The sequence below is a fragment of the Halichoerus grypus genome, chromosome 2 (assembly GCF_964656455.1).
Source record: "Halichoerus grypus chromosome 2, mHalGry1.hap1.1, whole genome shotgun sequence".
NCBI classification, from domain to species: domain Eukaryota; kingdom Metazoa; phylum Chordata; class Mammalia; order Carnivora; family Phocidae; genus Halichoerus; species Halichoerus grypus.
The window spans coordinates 27,993,171-28,015,037 of record NC_135713.1 but is presented as its reverse complement, the minus strand read 5'-3'; the positions used below and the strand labels follow the sequence as shown (position 1 = coordinate 28,015,037).

General features: G+C 36.3%; 1 protein-coding gene across 6 annotated transcripts in view; it reads left to right on the top strand.

Moving 5' to 3' along the window:
- The window catches only part of LMBRD2 (LMBR1 domain containing 2), a 41,868-nt gene extending 20,376 nt beyond the window's left edge, over positions 1 to 21,492 (top strand). For 3 of the 6 annotated variants that reach the window (XM_036107406.2, XM_078066634.1, XM_036107405.2), the window contains 9 exons: positions 2,863 to 3,044; positions 3,588 to 3,721; positions 5,071 to 5,176; positions 5,840 to 5,937; positions 9,476 to 9,579; positions 10,962 to 11,008; positions 12,348 to 12,453; positions 14,853 to 14,982; positions 15,885 to 21,492. In XM_036107406.2, coding sequence (XP_035963299.2) covers positions 2,863 to 3,044; positions 3,588 to 3,721; positions 5,071 to 5,176; positions 5,840 to 5,937; positions 9,476 to 9,579; positions 10,962 to 11,008; positions 12,348 to 12,453; positions 14,853 to 14,982; positions 15,885 to 15,969 — 992 coding nt within the window. In that variant the 3' untranslated portion in view covers positions 15,970 to 21,492. The remainder of the gene's footprint in view (positions 1 to 2,862; positions 3,045 to 3,587; positions 3,722 to 5,070; positions 5,177 to 5,839; positions 5,938 to 9,475; positions 9,580 to 10,961; positions 11,009 to 12,347; positions 12,454 to 14,852; positions 14,983 to 15,884) is intronic. The other 3 variants (XM_036107409.2, XM_036107407.2, XM_036107408.2) reach the window with 3 other exon arrangements.
- Positions 21,493 to 21,867: the final 375 nt, after the last annotated feature.

The window sequence follows — 21,867 nt, the reverse complement described above, 5'->3', positions numbered from 1 at the left end:
CAATACATCAGGCATATTATGTATTCATAATAATCTACTTAAAATAATGAGAATTTTAAGCAGTTTTACATCACAAGTTTGGGTCCCTTCTTCAGTCTTGACATACTACTAAAATATTCCCCTAAAAAATCGTCTTTGATTATTTACATCTGTTGGTCTATTTACAAGACCGACACTAAGTAGTCATGATTATTTCATTCTCTTTAATGATTATTTATGACACTCTCGTCAAACGTTATCAGATTTAGTATGAAGAACTTAATGAAAACATGCCAAAGTGTCATCATATTAAAACTTCCATTTACCTTATTTATCTAAATAAACAATTATGTTCACTTGATTCTCTTTCTCATGTTTGGTCTTGAGTACGAAGACATATGGCCATAAAATATCTCGTAAAACTTCTTCAGCAGAGATCTTTTCTAATTTAATAAAAGAAATACTTGTTTTCATTCATTCAACAAATATTTGAGAATGTATTGCTATCTATTGTTGGGTGCTTGGTATGTATCAATAAATGTAAAGACAAGTGCCTCTTTATGGAGTGAGAAAAATAGGCAATGTACGCGTAAAGGTTTGAAGAAGGTGCTGAGTACGTAGAAGTGGGAGTTCAGGGGAGAAGTCTGGTCTACAAGTATAAATCAGGGCATCATCAGTGTATGTGTGGGCCCGGGGTCAGAACAAAATCAACAAAGAAGTGATTGGGAGAGAGGAGACAAAGTCTGAGGACCAAGCCCGAGGCACTTCAGAAGGCGGACTTCAGCTTGATGGGGAGGTACCAGGAAAAGGCTAAAAGGGGAGTGGCCAGTGAAGTAGGAAGAAAAGCAGGATGGTAAGGTGTTTTGAGGAAAGGGATATGTAAAGTACCTTTCCAGATGTTGTAGATGGGTCTAGTGTCATGCACATGAAGCCTTGACCATTGGATTTCAGAGAAGTAAGGTGGAGGTTGAGGGGATAGGAAAGCCCAGTTGGAGTTTAAAAAGCATTAGAAGCAGGGAGAATAGAAAACTTTCAAAATGTTATCCTTATAAAAGAGAGTAGAGAAAAGATGTAGTAGCTGAAGGAGGATGGCAGAGTCAAGACCAATTATAGCATGTAATTTGGGAATGATACCTTAGAGGAGATGTAATGAGAGAAGAAAACGGCTGGGATGATGTTCATGAGGAGGAGCGATGCAATGGGAAATAGTGAACAGTGCAGAGAGAATGCCCTTAGATTAGGAAGTAAGGCACAAATGTGCCTGAGCAAGTAAGAAGAGGTGGTGGTGGGAACTTGGGGAGGTTCCCTTCTGCCAGCTTCTCAGTGAAATGCTGAGAGTAAGTGTAGGGGAAGAAATTTTGGAGATTTGAAGAAAGAAAAAAAGGTACAAAATAGTTGCTAAGGAGAGAAGGCATGGGAGAAGATTGGTGAATAGTAGTAGGCTAGCCAGGCAGTGCTCAGGGTCCACCTGAAGCTGGGGATTAAAAATTTAGAGTGAGACCAGTCAGCAAAGGTGTGTGTCTCACTTCTGCAGCATATGGGTGGGTGCTCCGTGGGTGCAGGTTCAGAGCAGCTGGAGAGTAGGATCTAGCCAGGCTGTGGTTTCTCTTAGCAAGGGCAGAGAAGCAAGAGACGGCAAAGAAATTGGGATGTTGGAGAGTAAAGACCATGGAATCGGAGCTGGTGAAGAAAGCAATAGGATACCAGGGTGTTAAGTGGCAATACAAAGGTGGTAGAATGAATGGATCATTGGGTTCAGGTAAGGTCAGTCAGTGGAAATGGAATATTAGGTGAAGATATTGCTTGGAAACAGGGCCACTGTAATGAGATAAAAAGGAGTTATTGGCAGTACGAGGTTTAGGGATGGTGGTGGGAATGAGTTGTGAAGGTGGGGTGGAGGATGAGATCACAGGAGGAAAGGAGGGCCAGGAAGTGAAAGGCCCTAGGGTACTGAAAAAAGGATCACCAGTGTGGACCTTGAACTCACCAGGAATTGTGCTGAGAGTAAGGTTGAAAGATTTAGAGTGTGAGCCAAGAGCTCAACACCTCAGTGAATGAAGTGAAAATACAGCCTTTTCAATTTGGGCAGCTTTTTTTTTTTTTTTAACTTTTATTTTTTACCTAAAGTCAGACTTAACTGAAAGTTGCCAGAATAGTAGAAAGAATTCTTGTATATCCTTCACCCAGATTCTTCACATGTTAATGGTTTACCATACTCATTTGCTTTATCTTTCTCTCTGTATACGTATTTTTCCTTAATCTTTTCAGGATTGAATCCCGACATGATGACTTTTTGCTCCTAAATGTTTCAGCGTATATTTTCTAAAAATAAAGACATTTTCCCATATAACCAAATACAATGACCAAAATCAGGAAATGAACTTTGAAACAGAGCTGTTATCTATAGACCTTAATCAGATTTTGTAAATTGTCCCAAAATATTCTTTGTTAAAGATCCCAGATCATGCATTGCATTCGGGGTCATGTCCCCTTAGTTTCCTTTCATCTGGACCAATTTCTCAGCCTTTCTCTCTGTTTTATGACATTGATGTTTTCAGAGACTCTAGGCCTGTTTTTTATTGGGTGTCCCCGAATTTGAGTGTGACATTTCCTCATGTTGGATGCTGGTTTTGCATTTTTGGTGGGAATACTGCCACAGTGATCCTGTGTTCTCGGTGCTCCGTGGCAGGAGGCACAGGATGTCAGTTTGTCCCGTTCCTGGTGATTATTTGGTGAGGAGGAGATCTGCCTGGTTCCTGCACTGCGAACTTACTCTTTTCCTCTTTGCAGTTATGTATCTTGTACAGAGATATTTTGGAACAATGTAAATACCCTGTTACTCCTGTATGGTTTTCCTAATCACCTTTTTCTTTTATCTTCCAGAATGGTACTGGGAATGTCTCTTGCGACCATGGTTTTATAGGATACTTGCCGTGGTTTTGTCTGTCTTCTCTGTGATTGTTGTGTGGTCAGAATGCACATTCTTTAGTACTACACCTGTCTTATCCCTCTTTGCAGTCTTCATACAGCTGGCTGAAAAAACTTACAATTACATTTATATCGAGGTCAGTTTATTTTGTATCTGTCATAAACGTGTGTCAGTTCATAGTATAGCTGTCAACTGTTGTTTTTTTCTTTATATATTCTAGTAATGAGGAGAGCATTGAAGTGCCCCGCAGTGTTACTATTCAGATTTTCAAAAATGAGCTTCATCCATTTGCCCAGACTATAAAAACCAAGAGCTGTGTTTGAGGAGAGATGACAAGGTGCCAAATAGTACAGAATTCTTTTACGAGAATACGTTGAGCCTGTTTATGCCAGTGAAGCCACAGAACTTAAAGAGTCTTCATGTGGAGAGTTGCCAAGGGAGTGGGAGAACGGGCTCACTTCAGGAGGTAGATTTGAAACCCACGGACAGGATGTTGAACTGGTTAAGATGTAGATTTTTTTCCCATAAATTCATTTGCATAGATGGTTAAGAAAAACTGTTCCCATGTTTAAATTTTAGAACGTCAGTAAATGTTAGCCGGAAATAAAGGATGATGCTCACGAATGTATGCAAAGTGTTCAGGTCCGTTCTTCTTCAACTGGTTTTGCTTGTTTTTCAGATTGCTTGCTTCCTTTCCATCTTCTTTCTCAGCATCTGCGTTTACTCTACTGTGTTCAGGATCCGTGTGTTCAACTACTATTACTTGGCCTCACATCACCAGACTGATGCTTACAGCCTTCTATTCAGCGGCATGTGAGTAGAAGGGTGTTTACAAACACGGGACTGCCTCCACTGCGTGCATTCTATGGATCTCTCATTTACTGCTTGTCCTTTATGGGTGTTCCACTCACCCCCATATTTATGTGAGCTCATTGATCAGGTTTAAGCATGAGTTAGATGTTTGATTGCTAGCTGAATCCTGCTTGAAGTTTAAGGTTACAGTAGGTTTACTAGGTTAGGTAGGCAAAGAAAGACAGCCTGGATTTACAGTTCAGAGATTCAATAAATAGGTGAGTAAATACTAGGGCCATTTGAGAGTTTAGAGGCTAAGTCAGACCTAGAGAGTTCTGAGATTCCATGGCATCAGACTGCATCGTGAAGGGCTTAAGAAAATAAACAAGAAGAATCTTTGCTAAGAGATTTAGCAAGAGTTTAGAGCGACAGCTCTAGCTTGGGCTATTATTTGTCCCTATTGTTAAATCGTCATATTGGGTATTTAGAAGGGGTGGACTTAGGGAAGTTCACAGAGGAATCCATATCTGAAGCATCTTTAAGACTTTTTTCTTTTGCCAGTTTTCCTCCAAATAATTGTAGAGTCATAGGAAGTTGTGAGTGTAGTACAAAGAGTCCTATTAACCTTCACCCAGCTTCCCCGAATGGAGACGTTTTATATAGCTGTTGTATAGTATCAAAACCAGGAATTATACATTGATATATTACTGTTAATTAGATGATAGACTTATTTAGTTCTCACCATTTTTATCCTTAATTTGTGCATGTGTGTGGAGGTGTGTGTGTGTATGTGTGTGTGTAGATTCATGTAACCACCACTACAATCAAGATACGGAATTGTTTGATCACACAAAATAACTCTTCATGTTTCCTCTTTATATTCACATCCTCCCTTCATTTCCCTCTCCCCATGTCCTCCAACTCTAGTTCTGTGAGGGTCTCTTTTGAGCTGGACAGAACTGAGCTTAGGCAGTTCTTTATACGTGAACTTGTCAGAGTGACATACTTCGATACAACTTCAGGTTTTATGTAGTGAGTACAGCTCCCCTTGAGGATATTGCCTTCCTTGCCATACTGAGACAGATTACACGGATGGTAGACTTGGAAAAAGTGCAGACACAGGCACTCCACAAATTCTTAGGCTAAAGCAGTGGCAAACACCACCAAAACAGGTAGCCTGAGGCTGGAGTTTTGCCCTGTAGGTGTTGATGTTTTAGGGAGATGCAATTAATAGGATTTTCAGAATGTCTCTCAAGTAAGGACAGTTCACATTAAGAATTCAAGATAAATGTAATACAAATAGATGAAAATAATAAAATGCATTTGCTACCATATTTTTTACATATTCTGTTTATAAATGTTTATTACAGGTTATTTTGCCGTTTGACTCCTCCTTTGTGTCTTAATTTCCTGGGTTTGACACATATGGATTCATCCATCTCTCACCAGAATACACAGCCGACTGCTTACACATCTGTAAGTATGGTTGGAGCACAGTTTTCTTAGATTCATCGTCTCTATGAGATGTATTATTGTGGGATTTCTTTTAATGCCGGCAGAAAAGTTCTGTGGTGTTATTAGGATCTTTTTTTTTTTTTAATATCAAATTTTGTTTTAAAGGTTGTGTATGTAATTTGTAATTACTAATGACTGGATAAGAATTACTTCGCTCTCTTTTACTGTAAAAAAAATTTTTTGGTTCACATAGGTTGTGCAGCTGAGCAATATCAATAGACCTCATTATTAGCTTTTATATTTATAATCTTCATGGACACGATAATTTTCAGTAATATTTATAAAATATTAATTTTCTTGAAAGCCTTAATAAATATGCAAATTCAGACATAATTGACATATAACATTGTATTAGTTTAAGGTGTACAACACAATGATTTGATGTATGTATATATCTTGAAATGACTGCCACAGTATAACATCCATCACCTCACATACTTACAAGTTTTTTTTCCTTGTGATGAGAACTTAAAAATGAATCCATTTAGTGCTTTATTTCTACTTTTCGAAAAGTCCAAATTTGTTAATATGGTTGGTTATGAGTAAATTTTCCAACGGTGGAAAGGAATATAGAAAATATAGAACTGTACTAATTTAACTTTTTTTTTTTTTTTTGCTCTTTAGATTATGGGTTCCATGAAAGTTTTATCCTTTATTGCAGATGGATTCTATATATATTATCCTATGTTGGTGGTAATTCTCTGCATTGCTACTTACTTTAGGTAAGAATCGTAGCATCAATTATTTTTCCTCTAACTCTTGTCCAGTCTGCTCTTTTAAATATTTACTGGTTAGGTTTTGGTTGTTTGTTTTATTGTGGCTTTGGGGGAACTGGGGGTAGTTTAAAGGATTTGCTTAAGTGATGAGGTTAGGCTCTCCCTCTGAAGGTAGATTTCAGAAAAGAGAAGTACAATCATTCTTTTACAAGTATTTAGGCTACAAAGTGATAGGATTGATTACAGAATGTTAACTCTAAGTCCCAGCCTTCAACAATGACAGGCAGTGTAGCTTATAAAATACCCCCATGCCCATCTTTTATCCAGTAACATAAATAAGCCTTAGAGCTTTCCCCACAATCATTGCCAGGTTTCTAGAGGCCTCAGACCTTCGCCAGCACAAAACATCAGATGAGGAGCAATTGTAATTAGGCAGTACATTTAAGGCTGGAAAGGACACAGGCTACTGTTTTTTATAGGATTAGAAAAAAGTGATTGAATCTTTGCTAGGGTACCACTCGAAAGGAGGTAAAGAGAGATGTGCTTGGCTTCTAGCACCTTGTCTTCCCTACTTGCACATGTCAGGTGCCCTCCTCCTGTACTAGGTCTGCGGTCTTCGCTAACTGCGTAAGTGCTCCGTGACACACCAAAAAGACCGCTCTTAAAAAAGTATTTATTTATTTTTAAAGATTTATTGACTTATTTATTTGCGAGAGAGAGCATGCAAGCATGTGTGAGTAGGGGAGGGGCAGAGGGAGAGGAGAGAGAATCCCAAGCAGACTCCATGCAGTGTGGAGCCTGAGGCAAGACTCGATCCCACGACCCATGAGATCACAACCTGAACTGAATGAAACCAAGAGTCAGACACTTAACCAACTGAGCCACCCAGGTGCCCTTAAAAATGTATTTATTGATGTTAATCAGTTTGTTTTTCTGATGAAAATGTTTCACCCAACCACTTTTCATTTAAATCTTCCAGTACCATTATTATAGTTATTACAAATAATATGTGTGTACTTATTAAGAAGGTATTGAATAAACACACAACTATCGTTTGAAATAAATTCTCTCGAATGTTTTAAAACATTTCTTTTTACCGTCTCATAGGTAAAATAAAAGATTGTATTTTAAAATAAAACTGTAAATGTGAACTGATAGTAAATCTAACTTTCAAGTGTTTTTCTGAAGGTAGAAACAGTAGTAGGTTTGTGAAAATGTGTCATCGTTGTGAAAATGATGTAGTAAAGGAAGAGACCATACTTCGCATGTCCAAAACTTAGTTTTGGTTATATGCTTATTTATTTTAAAAGTTTATAAAACTATTAATGAAACATTTAGAGCTTGTAATGTGTGACTTAGGTCTTCACATGTTTGTAGTTATGTTTGCAAGATTAGCATCTCTTGCTACCGATTGTTATATGGATCAAGGAATAGATGGGTGGGATAGTGCTTTATCAACTATAAAATCTTAAATATAAAGAATTACTATGTCTAAAAGGAAAATTATTCATTAAAGGTTTTGTTTTAGAGTTAAATGGGATAAACTTTGAGTGCCAGTTTGTCTTTTAGGAAAAGGCAGGCCAGATTCTTTAATTTTCAAATTATCTCTCAAAATAGATATTCTATTATAGAGATGTATGAAGCAATGCCTTAGTGACATTTTAATGGTATATTGCTTCATAGGTCCATTTTCTTTTGAAATGCTGCCGTAATTAGTCAATTCCCGTGTTTTAGTTTTGTTTTTTTGATTTATTTATTCATTTTTTGAGAGAGAGAGAGAGAGAGACAGAGTACTCACAGAGGGGGGTAGGGTGGAGAGACAGGAGAGAGAATCTCAAGCAGACTCCCCGCTGAGTGTGGAGCCCAACAAAGGGCTCCATCCCACCACCCTGTGATCATGACCTGAGCTGAAATCAAGAGTCAGTTGGATGCTTAACCTACTGAGCCACCCAGGCACCCTACTAATTCCCATGTTACTAACAACGCAGCCATCCCCAGAGTTAATATTCAGACTTAACTGCCTAGAGAGTGTAAGGCTGTTTCCTGACACTTTAGAGAAAGCTATGACCTTCCCAGAAACAAGGATCTAGTTTGGGGCTTCTCGTCCTAGAGTATGGTATTCCCATAAGGACATGAAAATAGTAAGGGAATTATTTAAAGTCACTGAATTAACATGACCATCTACCCAAAACCCCAGTTTTGCTCAATGGTAAATGGTATATTAAAGCAAGGAAATATATTATGATTTTTTACACATCATCAGATTTACACAGTCAGATTTTTTGCATATCGGTCACGTAAAATGGAAGACCTTCACTTTCTTGTAGCTGTTCTACTGTTTTTCTTTCCTCCCAGCGCACATACGCCTGAATCCCCCCCTAGACACACACACACATTCATTCCCCGCTTTCTCCTTCTTCCTCTCTCCCCCTCTTGCTCCATGTATGTGTTCAGGCTTATGCCCTTAGAAGTACATCAGTGAAAAAGTCTGAAAACTAAGGCAATAAAAAGAGCTTGGTCTTTGTTTTGTCTTGGATTTAAATCTCAGCTCTAAAACTTCTAAATGATGATTAGCAAAGTATTTAATTCCTTGAGCCTCTGTTTCCTTATCTGTAAAGTGATTATTTCTTAGGATTACAGTAAGAATAAAATGAGAGAGTATCTGTAAATTGGCTGATGTATATAGTAGGATCTTAACAAATATTAATCCTGCCTATCCATCCATTGCTTCTTTCCTTGTGTATCATATTTTCAGAGTATTCTTGTCCTATACAATAGGTTTAAAGTAAATACCAAATAAGATAAAATAATAGCCCTCAGATAAGATATCATAATAAATTCAGAGTGTATAATTAAAGCTTTTTAAGTGGAATTGACTAGCTCTCAGGTTATTAAAAAAATTGAACATGAAAATCAATTTGCATAATTAAGATTTTCTAAACCAGGTTATCTTACACTTGGGAATACTGGTTGTGTGTGTATTTTCAGCATTAGAATTGTTTGACTATAAGAAAAGAATAAAGGGCGCCTGGGTGGCTCAGATGGTTAAGCATCTGCCTTCGGCTCAGGTCATGATCCCGGGGTCCTGGGATCGAGTCCCGCATCGGGCTCCCTGCTAGGCGGGGAGCCTGCTTCTCCCTCTGCCTCTGCCTCTCTCTTTCTCTCTCTGACTCTCATGAATAAATAAATAAAACATATTAAAAAAAAAAAAGAAAAGAATAAATTGCATTTGTATTGCAACCACTGTTTTGTATTATATAATAATTTTCTGAAGGAATACCTTCAGAAAACCTAATGGCCCAACTCAATTTATTTTTGTAAGAAATCTGGGTATAATGAATACCATGTCAGTGGAGTACTGGCTATATAAACTTCTTAGGAAGAGAAATACGTCCTTCTTAAAGACAAGTATAACTACATAACTTGCTGTGATAACTAATAATAAAACATAGGCTTCTTTGGGGTGACAATACTAAAGAACAGTTTATCTAAACATTTACAATGAGAAATAATGCTTGTCTTTTTTAAAATCTACTTTTATTAGTTTGGGGACTCGTTGTTTGAATCTACTTGGTTTCCAGCAGTTCATGGGAGATAATGATATGACATCAGACTTGGTTGATGAAGGAAAAGAGTTAATCAGACGAGGTAAGATTTGTCTTTTAAAACAAATGAAAGGAAAGTACTAAGACTCAAAATAGAAAATTAGTGTTTGTATAATTTGTAATTTTTAGTCTATCTTCAGAAATGAATGTTTTTGGGGCACCTGGGTGGCTCAGTTGATTAAACGTCTGCCTTCGGCTCAGGTCATGATCCTTGGGTCCTGGGATTGAGCCCCATATTGGGCTCCCTGTTCAACGGAAAGCCTGCTTCTCCCTCTCCCTCTGTTGCTCCCCCTGCTTGTGTGCGCTCTCTCTCTCTCTCTCTGTGTCAAATAAATAAATAAAATCTTGAAAAAAAAGAAATTAATGTTTTTTAGCTAAAAATCTACATACAACCTTCATAGCAAAAATAATTTGAAAACAAATGATGGTTTCATCCATCTTTAAGAAATACTGCAGCAGAAATTTAGTATGTCCTCAACTAAATAATGCTCTTGGATGGCGTTGGAGTCATTTTCGTGTTTTTCTGGAAACAGATTTGCCAAGCTCAGTACAACTACCAAATTCATACATTGAAAGAATCGTCAGTTTAATACCGCACAGGAAATCATTCAAGCCAAGGCTGGTTTTGAGAATGCCATGATCATTAACAACCTGTTAGAATACATGGCACTCTACTAGAATCTAATCCCAACACTGAATACATCAAATTTCCTGCTGTTCAAGTGATGGTAGGGAAAAAAGAAAACAAAACTTGAGTGTGGGAACATTGATTCCTAGACATTCTCCCTACGTGGGTCTGGAGCTTTTGTGTGATCATTAGTTAAATATAAGCCAAAATATTTTGTGGCTCCAATAGAAGCTATTGTAGCCTTTCAGTTCTCTTCTAGGAAGGTGGGGTCTAGTTGATATAATGGTTCTACTGCTTTTTACATTAATTAGATCTCATCTGGAGTATCATATTCAGTCCTGGGTAAGATTTCAACAGTAGAACTGATAAGTTAGAGGTATTTAGAGAAGGACAGCCAGAAGTATGAGACTGTAGAGTGTATTTTATGCAAAAAAAATACTGAGTATATAGCCTGAAAAGAATAAGGGAAAGGACTTTTATGCAGGAAGAAGTATCAACTTAATTTAGAAGATAAGGCAAAGAAAAAGAAGTTACCAACAAATTTGAGATCACCATGAGGAAGAACTTATTCCTCTAAAACTATTTAGGCAAGGCCTAAAGGTCATCTCCAAAAAAATACAGAAGGTATTTTCTTTGGACTTAGGTGACCTCTTAGGTTCTTTCCAACAATAACCTATTACTTTTGACTTTGTAGTAATTTAAAGGAAATTGGTCATAGCCTGATACCTTTACTTCAGTTACTCTACGTCTAATTAAACCATGTTATACCAAATTTGAGACCACTTTTCTGTCTCTAGAGAAGAGAAAAAGGCAAAGGCAAGAAGAAGGTGAAAATCGAAGAAGAGTAAGTATAGTACTTATTAATTTGCTTAACCTAAAGACTAATATGAAATAATCATAAGAATTTTACTGATTTAGAATTGGCTAAAGACCAAAGCACAGTGGGAAAATGACATAGGACACATTTTTTAAAAAAGGTAATTTTAATACTTTCAGATGTACATGCTAAGTGTTTTGTCAGACCTGTTCTAAAAAGTCATTAGTATTAAATTACTTGTGTCCAGCGTCTAGCAGTTTCTTGCCTAAGGTCAGTGCTCTGTGAATACTTAATGAAAGAATTAATAAATTCATGCAATCTTGTTATTAAAGTCATTTTGATTGCTTTAAAATTGTTATGCTTTTTGGTAATATGACATTAATTGTATTCCTCTTCAATTTTCTTCAGTCCTCTGTTTGCTGAGGCAAACTAAACTTCACCTAGAGAGTGAAAAAGCAGAAAATTAGAAAAATTTAGTCACGATTACCACAAGTTTACAACACCTAGGTGTATCTATACTGGAGAAATGAAGACTCAGAGGAGACATGATAGCTGTCTTCATATATGTCAGTGTGTGTCATGTAAAAGGAGACTTGTTCTTTATTTCAGAAGACATAACTGGAACCAGAGAGTGGAAGTTACTGGAGATAGATTTCACCTCTCGGTGAAAACTTCTAACTTCCACAGTTTATCAAAATTGTGATGGGCTGCTCACAATAGAAACTTCCATGTCATCTAATAAGAGAGCCAATGACATGGCTATTTTAGAATGAAACCCTACACTGCAGGGGAGGTCGAATAAGGTGACCTCTAAGGTTCCTTTCAGTTCTAAGAATTGATTGAGTAGCATCCCACTTCATATGGTTTGACTACAGCTATCTAATCATGTTTGTATACAACTCTAATTTTGCTTTCAAAAGTGACTTTTCAGGTCTCTGATATTTGTAGTTTATTTATATAGGAGAAAATTTTGTTAACATCTCATGAATTATTAGGAGTTCTCATAACTTTTATGTGGTCAAGCTAAGCCTGTTGTAGCTATCATGTTGTTTTGACATTTTAGACAGAAGAATTGAAAAGGTTAATTATAGCTAGCAAAGATGTCTATAAATGTTCATTTGGAAGAAAGTTTGGAGACTGTATTAAAATCGGGTAGAGACAAGAAAAATTATTTTTGAAAATTTTCATGGTACTATGCTAATCATACTGATTATCTGGTGAATTTCTGATGAAAATAAGTCATTAGTATTAAATTACTTGTGTCCAGCGTCTTACTCTTACTCTATACATACAGTCTGTTGACACTGATGAATACTTTCTGCCTATGAGTTCCTTTGTTACATATTTATTTGTGTTTCTGACTTAGGAATGGAAAGAACGGTATGGACACAGTAGAGAAGATTCCACTAGAAACAGAAATATTCATGTTGACTCAAAAGAGTCAAGCCTCTCAGATCTTAGTACCACCCGATGTAAGTCGTTTATTTTCTAGTTCCCTTAGAAGTTGTTTTCTTATGCTTGCTTGCATAGAGACTGAGAATTAAGACAGCCATTCAAAAATGCTTTTAGAGAACTGTAGAGGTGGTTCTGCAGTGTCTTTCCTTTTTCACCCCTCAGTGTATAGAAGGAAAGGGAAACTCAAGTGTGCATTCTGATAGGAGATGGAGAATTGGGACAACGCATGAAGAGTTGTAATCATACTACCCTAAATAATATCAGTACTTATCCCAGGCGTGTTGTAGGCAGGTGTTGATTTCTACTATTTACCTAGATGTTGTTCTTTACTTTTCTGTTAGTAGATGTAGGCAATTCACTCATTTTTATAACCGTTGCCTGACTGACCCATATGTCAGATACTTTCCCAGGTATACAGGGATATAGAGAAGTTAATTTCCTGTCCTTGGGATGCCAATTAATTTTGTGAGGGACTGATACCAAGTAGAAAACATTTGCCAGTGGGTTGAGTTAGGATACCTCCCCACATCCTTGACCCTGCCATCTGCCCCTGGGAAGGTGGCAAGAAACCTGTTTTTGCCCAGGACTCTGACCCGAGTAGATGGCAGAGGAGGTTTGTCTTTGGGGGAGATGCAGGAATGCTGAGAGAGTAGAAGGGGACACTCCTGATGCTGAGGGAGCTCAGCTCGGGATAGAAAAAGAGTTCTTTATTGGGAAAGGATTTCTGTGATAAAATAATAGTAACTGAGCATTTGGGAATGAATGGTACTTAGCCAGGTGAAGGTGTTTTAGGCAGAAAGATGAGTGAGTGACTGAAGAGTATCTTTGGGAGAATGCAAGTTTGTTTCTGTGACAAGATCCTAAAGTATGAGGAGCCTGATAAGAGGTAAGGCTGCAGAGACAGTTGGGAAGCAGGTATTACCATGCTCAGAAGTGAAGACTTTCTCTCAAGTGAAGATTTCAGTCAGGAAAGGAGCATGCTCAGATTTTTGGTTTCAAAAGATAAATTTGAATGTAAAGCATGATTTCCGGGGAAGTGGGACACAGAAACCAATTTAACGTCTGTGTTGGTAATGCGATCAAGAAATGAGGGCCTAAAATAAGCAGTGATCCTGGGGATGAGGAGGAAAGGATGTGTTTGAATGAGATTTAGGGTAGAAGATATGGGAGAGAGCTAAAGGTTTAGTTAAAGCTAGGAAAGAGGGGCGCCTGGGTGGCTCAGCCGGTTAAGCGTCCATCTTCGGGCTCAGGTCATGATCCTAGGGTCGGGCTCTCTGTTCAGCGGGGAGCCTGCTTGTCCCTCTCCCTCTCTGCCTCTCTCTCTCTCAAATAAATAAAATTTTCAAAAAAAAAAAAAAGAGCTAGGAAAAAGAGAGGAGATTCTACAAAGATTTGGAAGCTTGCTTACCGCGGAGTAGGAGTTGACACGGTAGAAAGATGTGGGAGTGTGGGAGAATGTTCAAGAGAAGAGGAAATACAATGCCTTAGGATGATGACTTGAGGAGAACCTGGAATGTGGGAGGCAACCAATATTTGCTGAATGAATGAGAGAAAAGATGAAGGGCAGAGTCCAAGATGACAAAAGCGTAAGATACGATCGAATTAGCTTACCTTAAGTTTTCAAAAAGAGCTATATCATAAAGTTCTTTTGAAGCTATTGGACTGCTCAGAAGAACATTGTGAAAATTTAGGTTGTTTATGAAGAAAACCCACCCCATCCACATAGAGAGAAGGGAGAGTTAGTGCAGTAGATCTGTACTGACCAGGATGGTCTGCATTACCCACTTGTGGCCACTGAGCATTGGCAATGTGGCTGGTGCCCCATGTTTAAATGATAATATATCGGATATATTGAACTAGATTAAGTCTTAAAATTAATTTCACCTGTTCCTTTTTACTTTTTTCATGTAGCTACTAGAAAATTTAAAAGTAAATACCAGGCTTGCATTTTGTTTCTGTTGGACTTAGCTACCCTAAACTCTTGTCTCCTGGGAAAAAGACTCAGGCCTTTCTTGAAGACCTGGAGTTGAGTACGCCTTAAAGAAAATTCTAGCCAAGAACTGAGATACAGCAGCCCCTGGATTCACTGTGAAACCAGTTGAAACTTGATAATGAACAATTTCATAGTGTTAATGTTAAATGTTAATTCTGATTCATATTAATTGAATCTTTGCATCGTACCTGCTTCTGAGCTTAGGCTAGCTGCAAGGGAGAAACTTTTCCTTGTTATTTTCTATCATACCATTTCTCATTTTAATCTGATTTTTAAGAAATCAAGTAGTTATCTTTTCTTACTATTGTCTTCACAATCAAAATTCAGATCCTTTATAATCTTGACTTTTTTTCGTGAGTCTAGAGACGGTAACCCATAAAGACAACAGAAAAGTAGACACATTTTTTTTTCCTTCCTTTACAGCAGCATCCAAATATACCAGGGCCAATAACAGGACTGAAAGGGACCGAATAGAACTCCTCCAAGATGTAGAACCTTTGGATTTTAATGCAGAAACATTCACTGATGATCCTCTTGAATCTAAATCAGAAAGGTAAGCTCTGGCTGGGTCATTTTGGCTTCAGCATTCTGAAATTCTGATAACATAACGACTTGATGAGATAAACATAAGGAAAATGTTCATCTTTACTGCTAATAATAACCATATTAATCAACCTTTGGTAACTTTTTATACCTGCTAATGCTTTTATATTTTAAAAATTATAGCATCCAGTGGTGCTGGATAGCTGAAATTGCTATCTCCATAAACTACTAGTGGTATTCTAAATAAGAAAGAAAAATTGAAATTGATAGTAAGGATCTTAACAATGTTTATATGCCTATTTCTAATGATCCCATTTATGAAATCAATCATATTTAGCAACGGCGACATAGCCGTGACCGGGTGTCAGACACTCTTCTAAGCACATCACCGACAGTACTGTCAGTCCAGTTGGATTTGAGTCCAGAGAGGCTTAGTAACTTACCCAGAGTAACACAGCTTGCAAATGGCAAAGTCAGGCATTCAAAACCCAGGACTCTGGCAGTCGAGTCTGTGCTGTTAGCCACTGTGCTCTGGGACGATAGTTAAACAGAAGCCAAATACATCTGCGTGACAGTATTTGCTACAGGATTGCCTGTGGGCAGCAGACTCCCTGGGGTGTTCTACTTCTGTGGAACAATCGAGTGGTTATCAAATCGTCAGTCCCATGATGTGTTCACATCTCCCTCTCCCTTTCTTTTTATGTCTCTCACCCTGTCATACGTGTATTCTAGGCTCTAAAAAAGCTGTTGATTAATTTATAATTAAGTAAACCCCCTTGGGATATCATCTTTGTCAGTTTCTGCTTTCAGCTACTGAATAGATTTTACAAATGATGCTTACAAATTATGTAGCCGCTTCCTTTTAATGTGTCCTTGTTTTTCTCTCCTCCTTTGTTATTTTTGATGCCTCAGATCATTTCTTTATCCACCTTTCAGGTATCAGCCTGGTGGACGATACCTCTCGATGTCTCAAACCGGAATATTTGATGATGTGTAAAGTCTGAAAGAATTTATGGAACAACTAACCAAGATCAACATATCAGTCCAGTCTTTATGAACATACGTGTGCCCTAGAATTTATACTGTACTCGTAGTGAAAAGTGTCAGGACAAAAAAAGGCGCTGAAAGTTACTCACATCTTAGTAATAATAGTTTATTGCCCATTGAATAGAGTGTCATCTTTTTTATTACACACCATTCCTGAAGTGTCTGCCTTAAAAGTACCGGTGTAGTGGAAGGATTCAGTTCATGAGAAAGATCAGTATATGTTGAGAACAGGTAGTTCGGTTTGTTTCAGATTCTTTTTTTTCAGGAAAGTTGTTTTAAAGATCCAAGAAAGCCATACGTCATAACTAAATAACATCATACGGTTTTATTATTGTGATTTACGTTTTTGCTGTTTTTAAAGAATATGTTAATCCTGAATTTCTCAACGAGATGGAGACCTCAAATAATAATGGTATTTACAGAACCCACGTCTTAAAACAAGGCTTACTTACCAGACATAACTGAATGTAGAAAGCTCTTTTTCAACTCTATATGCAAATTAGTGAAGTTTTTGCATGTATAATTAAGATTATACTTCAACTGATAGTGTTAGTATCTTTGGCATGTGTACTATAATTGGGTGATGTATTATTCTTTCAGTCTTTGCTAGTAACTGGAAATTACGTTATGCTTTTGGTATTACTTTGTAAAAGATTTTCATTTCAGGGAGAAATGTTCACCTTTATCATTCAGCATATTGATTTAAGTATTGATCGTTCCACTCAAAGAGAATCTGAAGCATTAATGGGAAATAGTGGGTGGTTGTTGTTTTGTTTTGTTCTGTTTTTTTTTTTAATAACCAAAGAGTCCCACAAAATTCTCTAATTTTTAAAGGTGCGTACTGATGCTTTGTGGAAAATAACATTTGGTTATTTAAAGGTAAAATGTGAATCCACTTACTATTATTATTAACACTTAAATTGTGGTTTATGTGTAATAATTTTGTTAAACATGCTTATTATTTTAAAAAAGCATTTTTAAACTTTTGTGTTTAAGCCAAAGTTGGGTATATTTGCAATCATCCATGTTTTATTGCACAGTGAATATTGCACAGTCGAACACAACATGCTTGCAGAGAGTTTTTCATGTCCCTGAAATGTTTACAACTCAGAGAATCCCTGCTGTGGATTCATCCAGTGGTGACTCTTTGTGAGCTTGCCACAACAGTCTTAGTTTAACACCTGCTATTCCGTGTAATTTTTAATAGTGTTCGCTTTCACTCTGAAGTATCCCAGGTTGAAAATGAATTATATGATCACCCTAACGATATGATTGTATGTTTCTTGAAGGTAATCTTCCCTTGACTCATAATTTTAAATTTTTTATTTTGCTTTTTACTTAGTATTATCATGTAAATTTTAAGAGGCAGATCCGTGCAGATACTGAAAGGAATAGTGTATCATCCTAATTATCTGATTTTGTTCAATTTTATGATATTTGAGGTTAGGTCCCCTTTAAAATAATTATAAACGGATAGAATTTATTCTCAAAGGTTATGCAGGCTGCCCATTTGAGAATACACACACAGCCTTTCACTCTAAAGTGTGGTTAGGGAGCTATAGGCCAGAAGCAGAGATCATTTGGTACTGTTTGTAATTTCATGATTGACCATTGAATATCTCGGGCAAATTATGTAACCTTTCAGTGCCTCAATTTCTTCATTCGTGAAATGAAGATGATACTTGCTCTTTACCTACTGATCTACCTCACAAAACTATTGTGAGGGTATGTTGAGTTGATGTTGATATGCTGGAGTTTAAAAAACAAAACAAAATAAATTGTTTCCTGTGCTACTTTTCCTAGTGGTACTTGAAGGTGTTAAATGGAGAAACGATCAGCCCAGTTTCTTACAATTACAGAGAGGCTTTTAAGTCCCCAAAGCAAAAACTGCTTTTGGACTAATTTATCTAAAGTGCTTTGAAAATAGTATTGTTGTATATTTGGTCTTTGGGTTTACCTTGGAATATTTTCCTGAAGTATAATGTTGTTTCTCATCAGGTTTTGTCATGAAACCCAGATGCTGTAGAAGAAATAGAAGCAGAAAAAGAGATTATCCAGTCACTTTTGTAACTTATAATGCCCTAAAATAAATTGATAGGAATATGTAGGGGAATGTACTACTTTCCTTTATAATAATTGAAGTGTATGTAATACTTACTTCACAAATAACCTAGCTCCCTTTGTGACTTCTGAGTTATTTCCAAAATAACTTTTGGTTGTTTAAGTCTAGAGTGTTCAACGTTTTAAGCAGAATTTATCTTACAGGATTTTATATATGATCATATAGGAAGGTTACCTGGCTGGAAAATTTGAGTTCATAAGGTAATGATTTAACCCCTGAAGAATAAAGAGTTTATTGGTGGGGGGAACTAAGTTAATATTTGTTAAGCCACCTTGTGTAAAAAAAGGTGGAGTAAGAACAGAAGTTTTCTGTTTGGGGATGCTTATTAAAATGTAATGACCTCTACTGCAAAACATTACTACTAAATTCATACACTATAAATGCAAAGTAATTTCCTGAAGAATTACTTCTGATAATTAGCTTTTGATGTCTTTCTTATGTAATAATAGATACCTGGTTAAATTTTCTAAATAATCATTAGGTAAGGATATTCAGTAAGCCAGTAATTCAAAACAACCACTGCAGAAAGTAATCACCTGTAAGTTGCCAATTAACTTTTGTTACTACATCAGTAGCTTGTTCTTATCAGTGGAGCTTTTTTATAAAAATCATTATTAAAATAAGAAATAAGGTATAAGCCTAATTATTAAAATTTGCTCTCTTACCAAATGAATCAAGGGCTTTCGAGTACTTTCAACACACAAGAGGTCCTCATTTCACAAGAGTGGTAAGAGCTAAATCAAAACATTCAAAGGTTTTCCATTTATAAAAAATAGATCAGAAAATTGGACAATCCACGCCATCAAAAATAAATACTGCGAATTGATTTGTTTTTGGACTCTACTGTTTATTAGAATATCCGTTCTTAAATTTACACTGGTTGTGTACCCCAATGAAATTAAAAGTGGATAGGAAGTCAATTTGTGGGATTTTTTTTAAGTACACTTCAGTGTATGGATGAAAGAATTTCATTTATGTACAGTAACAAACCTCATTTTTTTATCTTGTAATAGAGTCAGGGAACATTCTTGATGGTGTGTTGATTACCATCTTAAAGGAAAGTAAACTCTCCATATAATTCACACTGTTCAGTAATGTGAGTTTTGTACTTGTGATTTGAGTGGACCATGCCTGAAAATCACAAGGATAAGTATGTTTGCACTAGAGGCAAAACATGTCCCTGAAAAATCTTAACATACTTGAATCTCCAAAATGTAATGGATCATATTACATTAAATTCTAAATGTTAAGGAGTAAATGGATTTCGAGTTTTATCTTTCCTTTCTTTTCTTCCTTCCTCATTGCTTTTATATCCTCCTTCCTTTCTGAAGCCTGTCTTTACAGTATGACTTTTAACGTGCTGACAGACTTTTTTGTTTTGTGTACACAGCTGTTTCTGATGATCAGTACACTCAAAATGAACTAGTTCTGATTTCACATCCCACTACTTGAATAGCAGTATTGCACCTAAAGTAGTGAAACAGATTTTTCTAGACAACTAAGCAACATCTGAATGTAAATGTGATGTATGCTGGCTTGCTGTCTTGTCTTTAGGTCACTAAAGAGGGCACCTCATTAAAATGAATTACTCTCAGTGTAATGTTTTGGCATAAAAATGGATTTCCAAAAACAGTGATTGTTAAAAACAAAACAGAAAAGCAGAAAGATTAAGAAACTTGAGATACCTTTTTATGAAAAGGAATTCATAAATACCCTACATTGTTGTCAAAGTTTTCATTAGGAGAGGTTAGAACAATACAAGAAAGAGGGTTACAGGAGGCCTTCTAAAATATGAATTCCCTCCATGTAGGGTTTTTTCCCCAATGGACTTTTTCCTGCTCAGAGAGCTAGAAGACCAAGCCATGTCATCCCCTATCCCAACTCCTGCAGACTAGGATCTATGAATCATATTGCCCAGCGGAGCAGGCCCTAGCCCTACCCCATCCTTAATCCCATCAATGGGGACATCACCTCTAATTCCTTTCACACTCAGCCTGGTCCTCCTAAAATTTCATTATCATTGTCAAAAGATTTGTCCATTGAGGTTGATTGAAGCCTTGCTATAATTTTTAATTTGTTAATGAAGCAAGAATATTGGCACGTTCCTCTTCTCATTGATATCCTAAAAGACATTTGTTTTTAACATACTCCCTGGAGAGAATTAACTTTTTTCTCCTGAAAATCTTTTTAGTGGGTATCTTGATCTCAAATCATTTTATAAAAGGAGTTTTTTTTTTTTCTTCTGTATTTAGTGCAAAAGAGTAGAAAGAGTGGTTTACTATGGCAGACATGTAGGGTAAAGTCATAATTTATTAATCTGACTGCACAACACCATTTTGAGTCAATATTACTGATATAAATCGTATCAACCTAGTCACTTAGAGCTGAATTTCTCAAAAGAATGCTGGCTAGCATCTTCCCTACTTAGTACACCAAGTTGTAGGGGAGAGACTTGTATTTATTTTATTAAAAGCAATCCAATGGATTTGTTTTTGTCCATACTTTGAAAACAGCTTGAAGGATTTTTCTCATTTTAGAAGGTAGAAAACATGTGGACATGTCTTTTAAATTACTGTAATCTAATAAATATTTATAAATTATAGTATTGAAAAAAGAGCTCTAATATTGATGTTGTTATTTTCTGGTATTTAATTTCTGTAAAATGTTTTTGTAACTAATTGTAGTGCTTTTAAGCAGTTTAAAAATCATTCTCAAATAAGTTCTGCCCACATCGTATTCCATAGGGCAATATTCCAAAGTTCAGTAGGCCAGTGTGAATTTGAAATATTCCTTCCCCCCTTCAGTGTCTTTTTATATATACCACTACCCAGGCAAAGTATACCAAAAGCCTAATTTCTCTGTTGCATTAGTAAAGTACTTGTTATTTATCTAATTCAGTGGATTAGGTGAAATAGAAGATAAGTCTTTCAAATGTGCATCTGATCATAATTTTTCTAAATGTTCATTATGTTCATCTTTGGTGCATGATGCCAAATTTATCTTTAATCAGCCATTACTACCTGATATGTAATGACAGATGTTTTCGTATCTGACCAATGGGTTGTAGATTTAACTATTTTTCTCTGCAGATTCTCACTACATTTTCAAATATGTATTTGGAAAAAGCTGCAAAGTGCTATCTATAAGTAAGTTAGCATCTTTGGCCTTATCTATGCATAATGTTCTCTCGGTTTGGTTTTGACAAACTCGTGGATTTGCAATTGCTTTGTAGTATTTTAACTTATTGTGATGTAATGAATTTTTTGAAATGTTTATTTGACTAGCTATTAAAATATAGGAAATTATGTGGCTTTGCATGAAATAAAGTACATTTCTACAAGTTCCTAAGAATTTTGCTGATTATTTATGTGTTTCATTTCATACCATCTTTGAGATTAAACTCCTAAGGAGCCTGAAGCTTTCTTTGTTCCTTACAAATATATTACCACTAATATTATATTACATTAGTAACATTACATTACAAACAAAATATTTTAAGATAATTAAATACGTGTACTTTAGGTTCTACATTACTTTATCCAGTGTTTATAATTAAAACAAGTAATTGTTAACAAAAATTAGAAATCGATGAAATTTAAAGCAGGAAAACAATAAAATCAGCAAAACCAAAAGCTGGGTGCTTAAAAATATCAATAAAATTGATTAAATCCTAGCCAGGCTAAGAAAACAGAGTTGCTTTCCTTTATACCAAAAACAACAATTGAA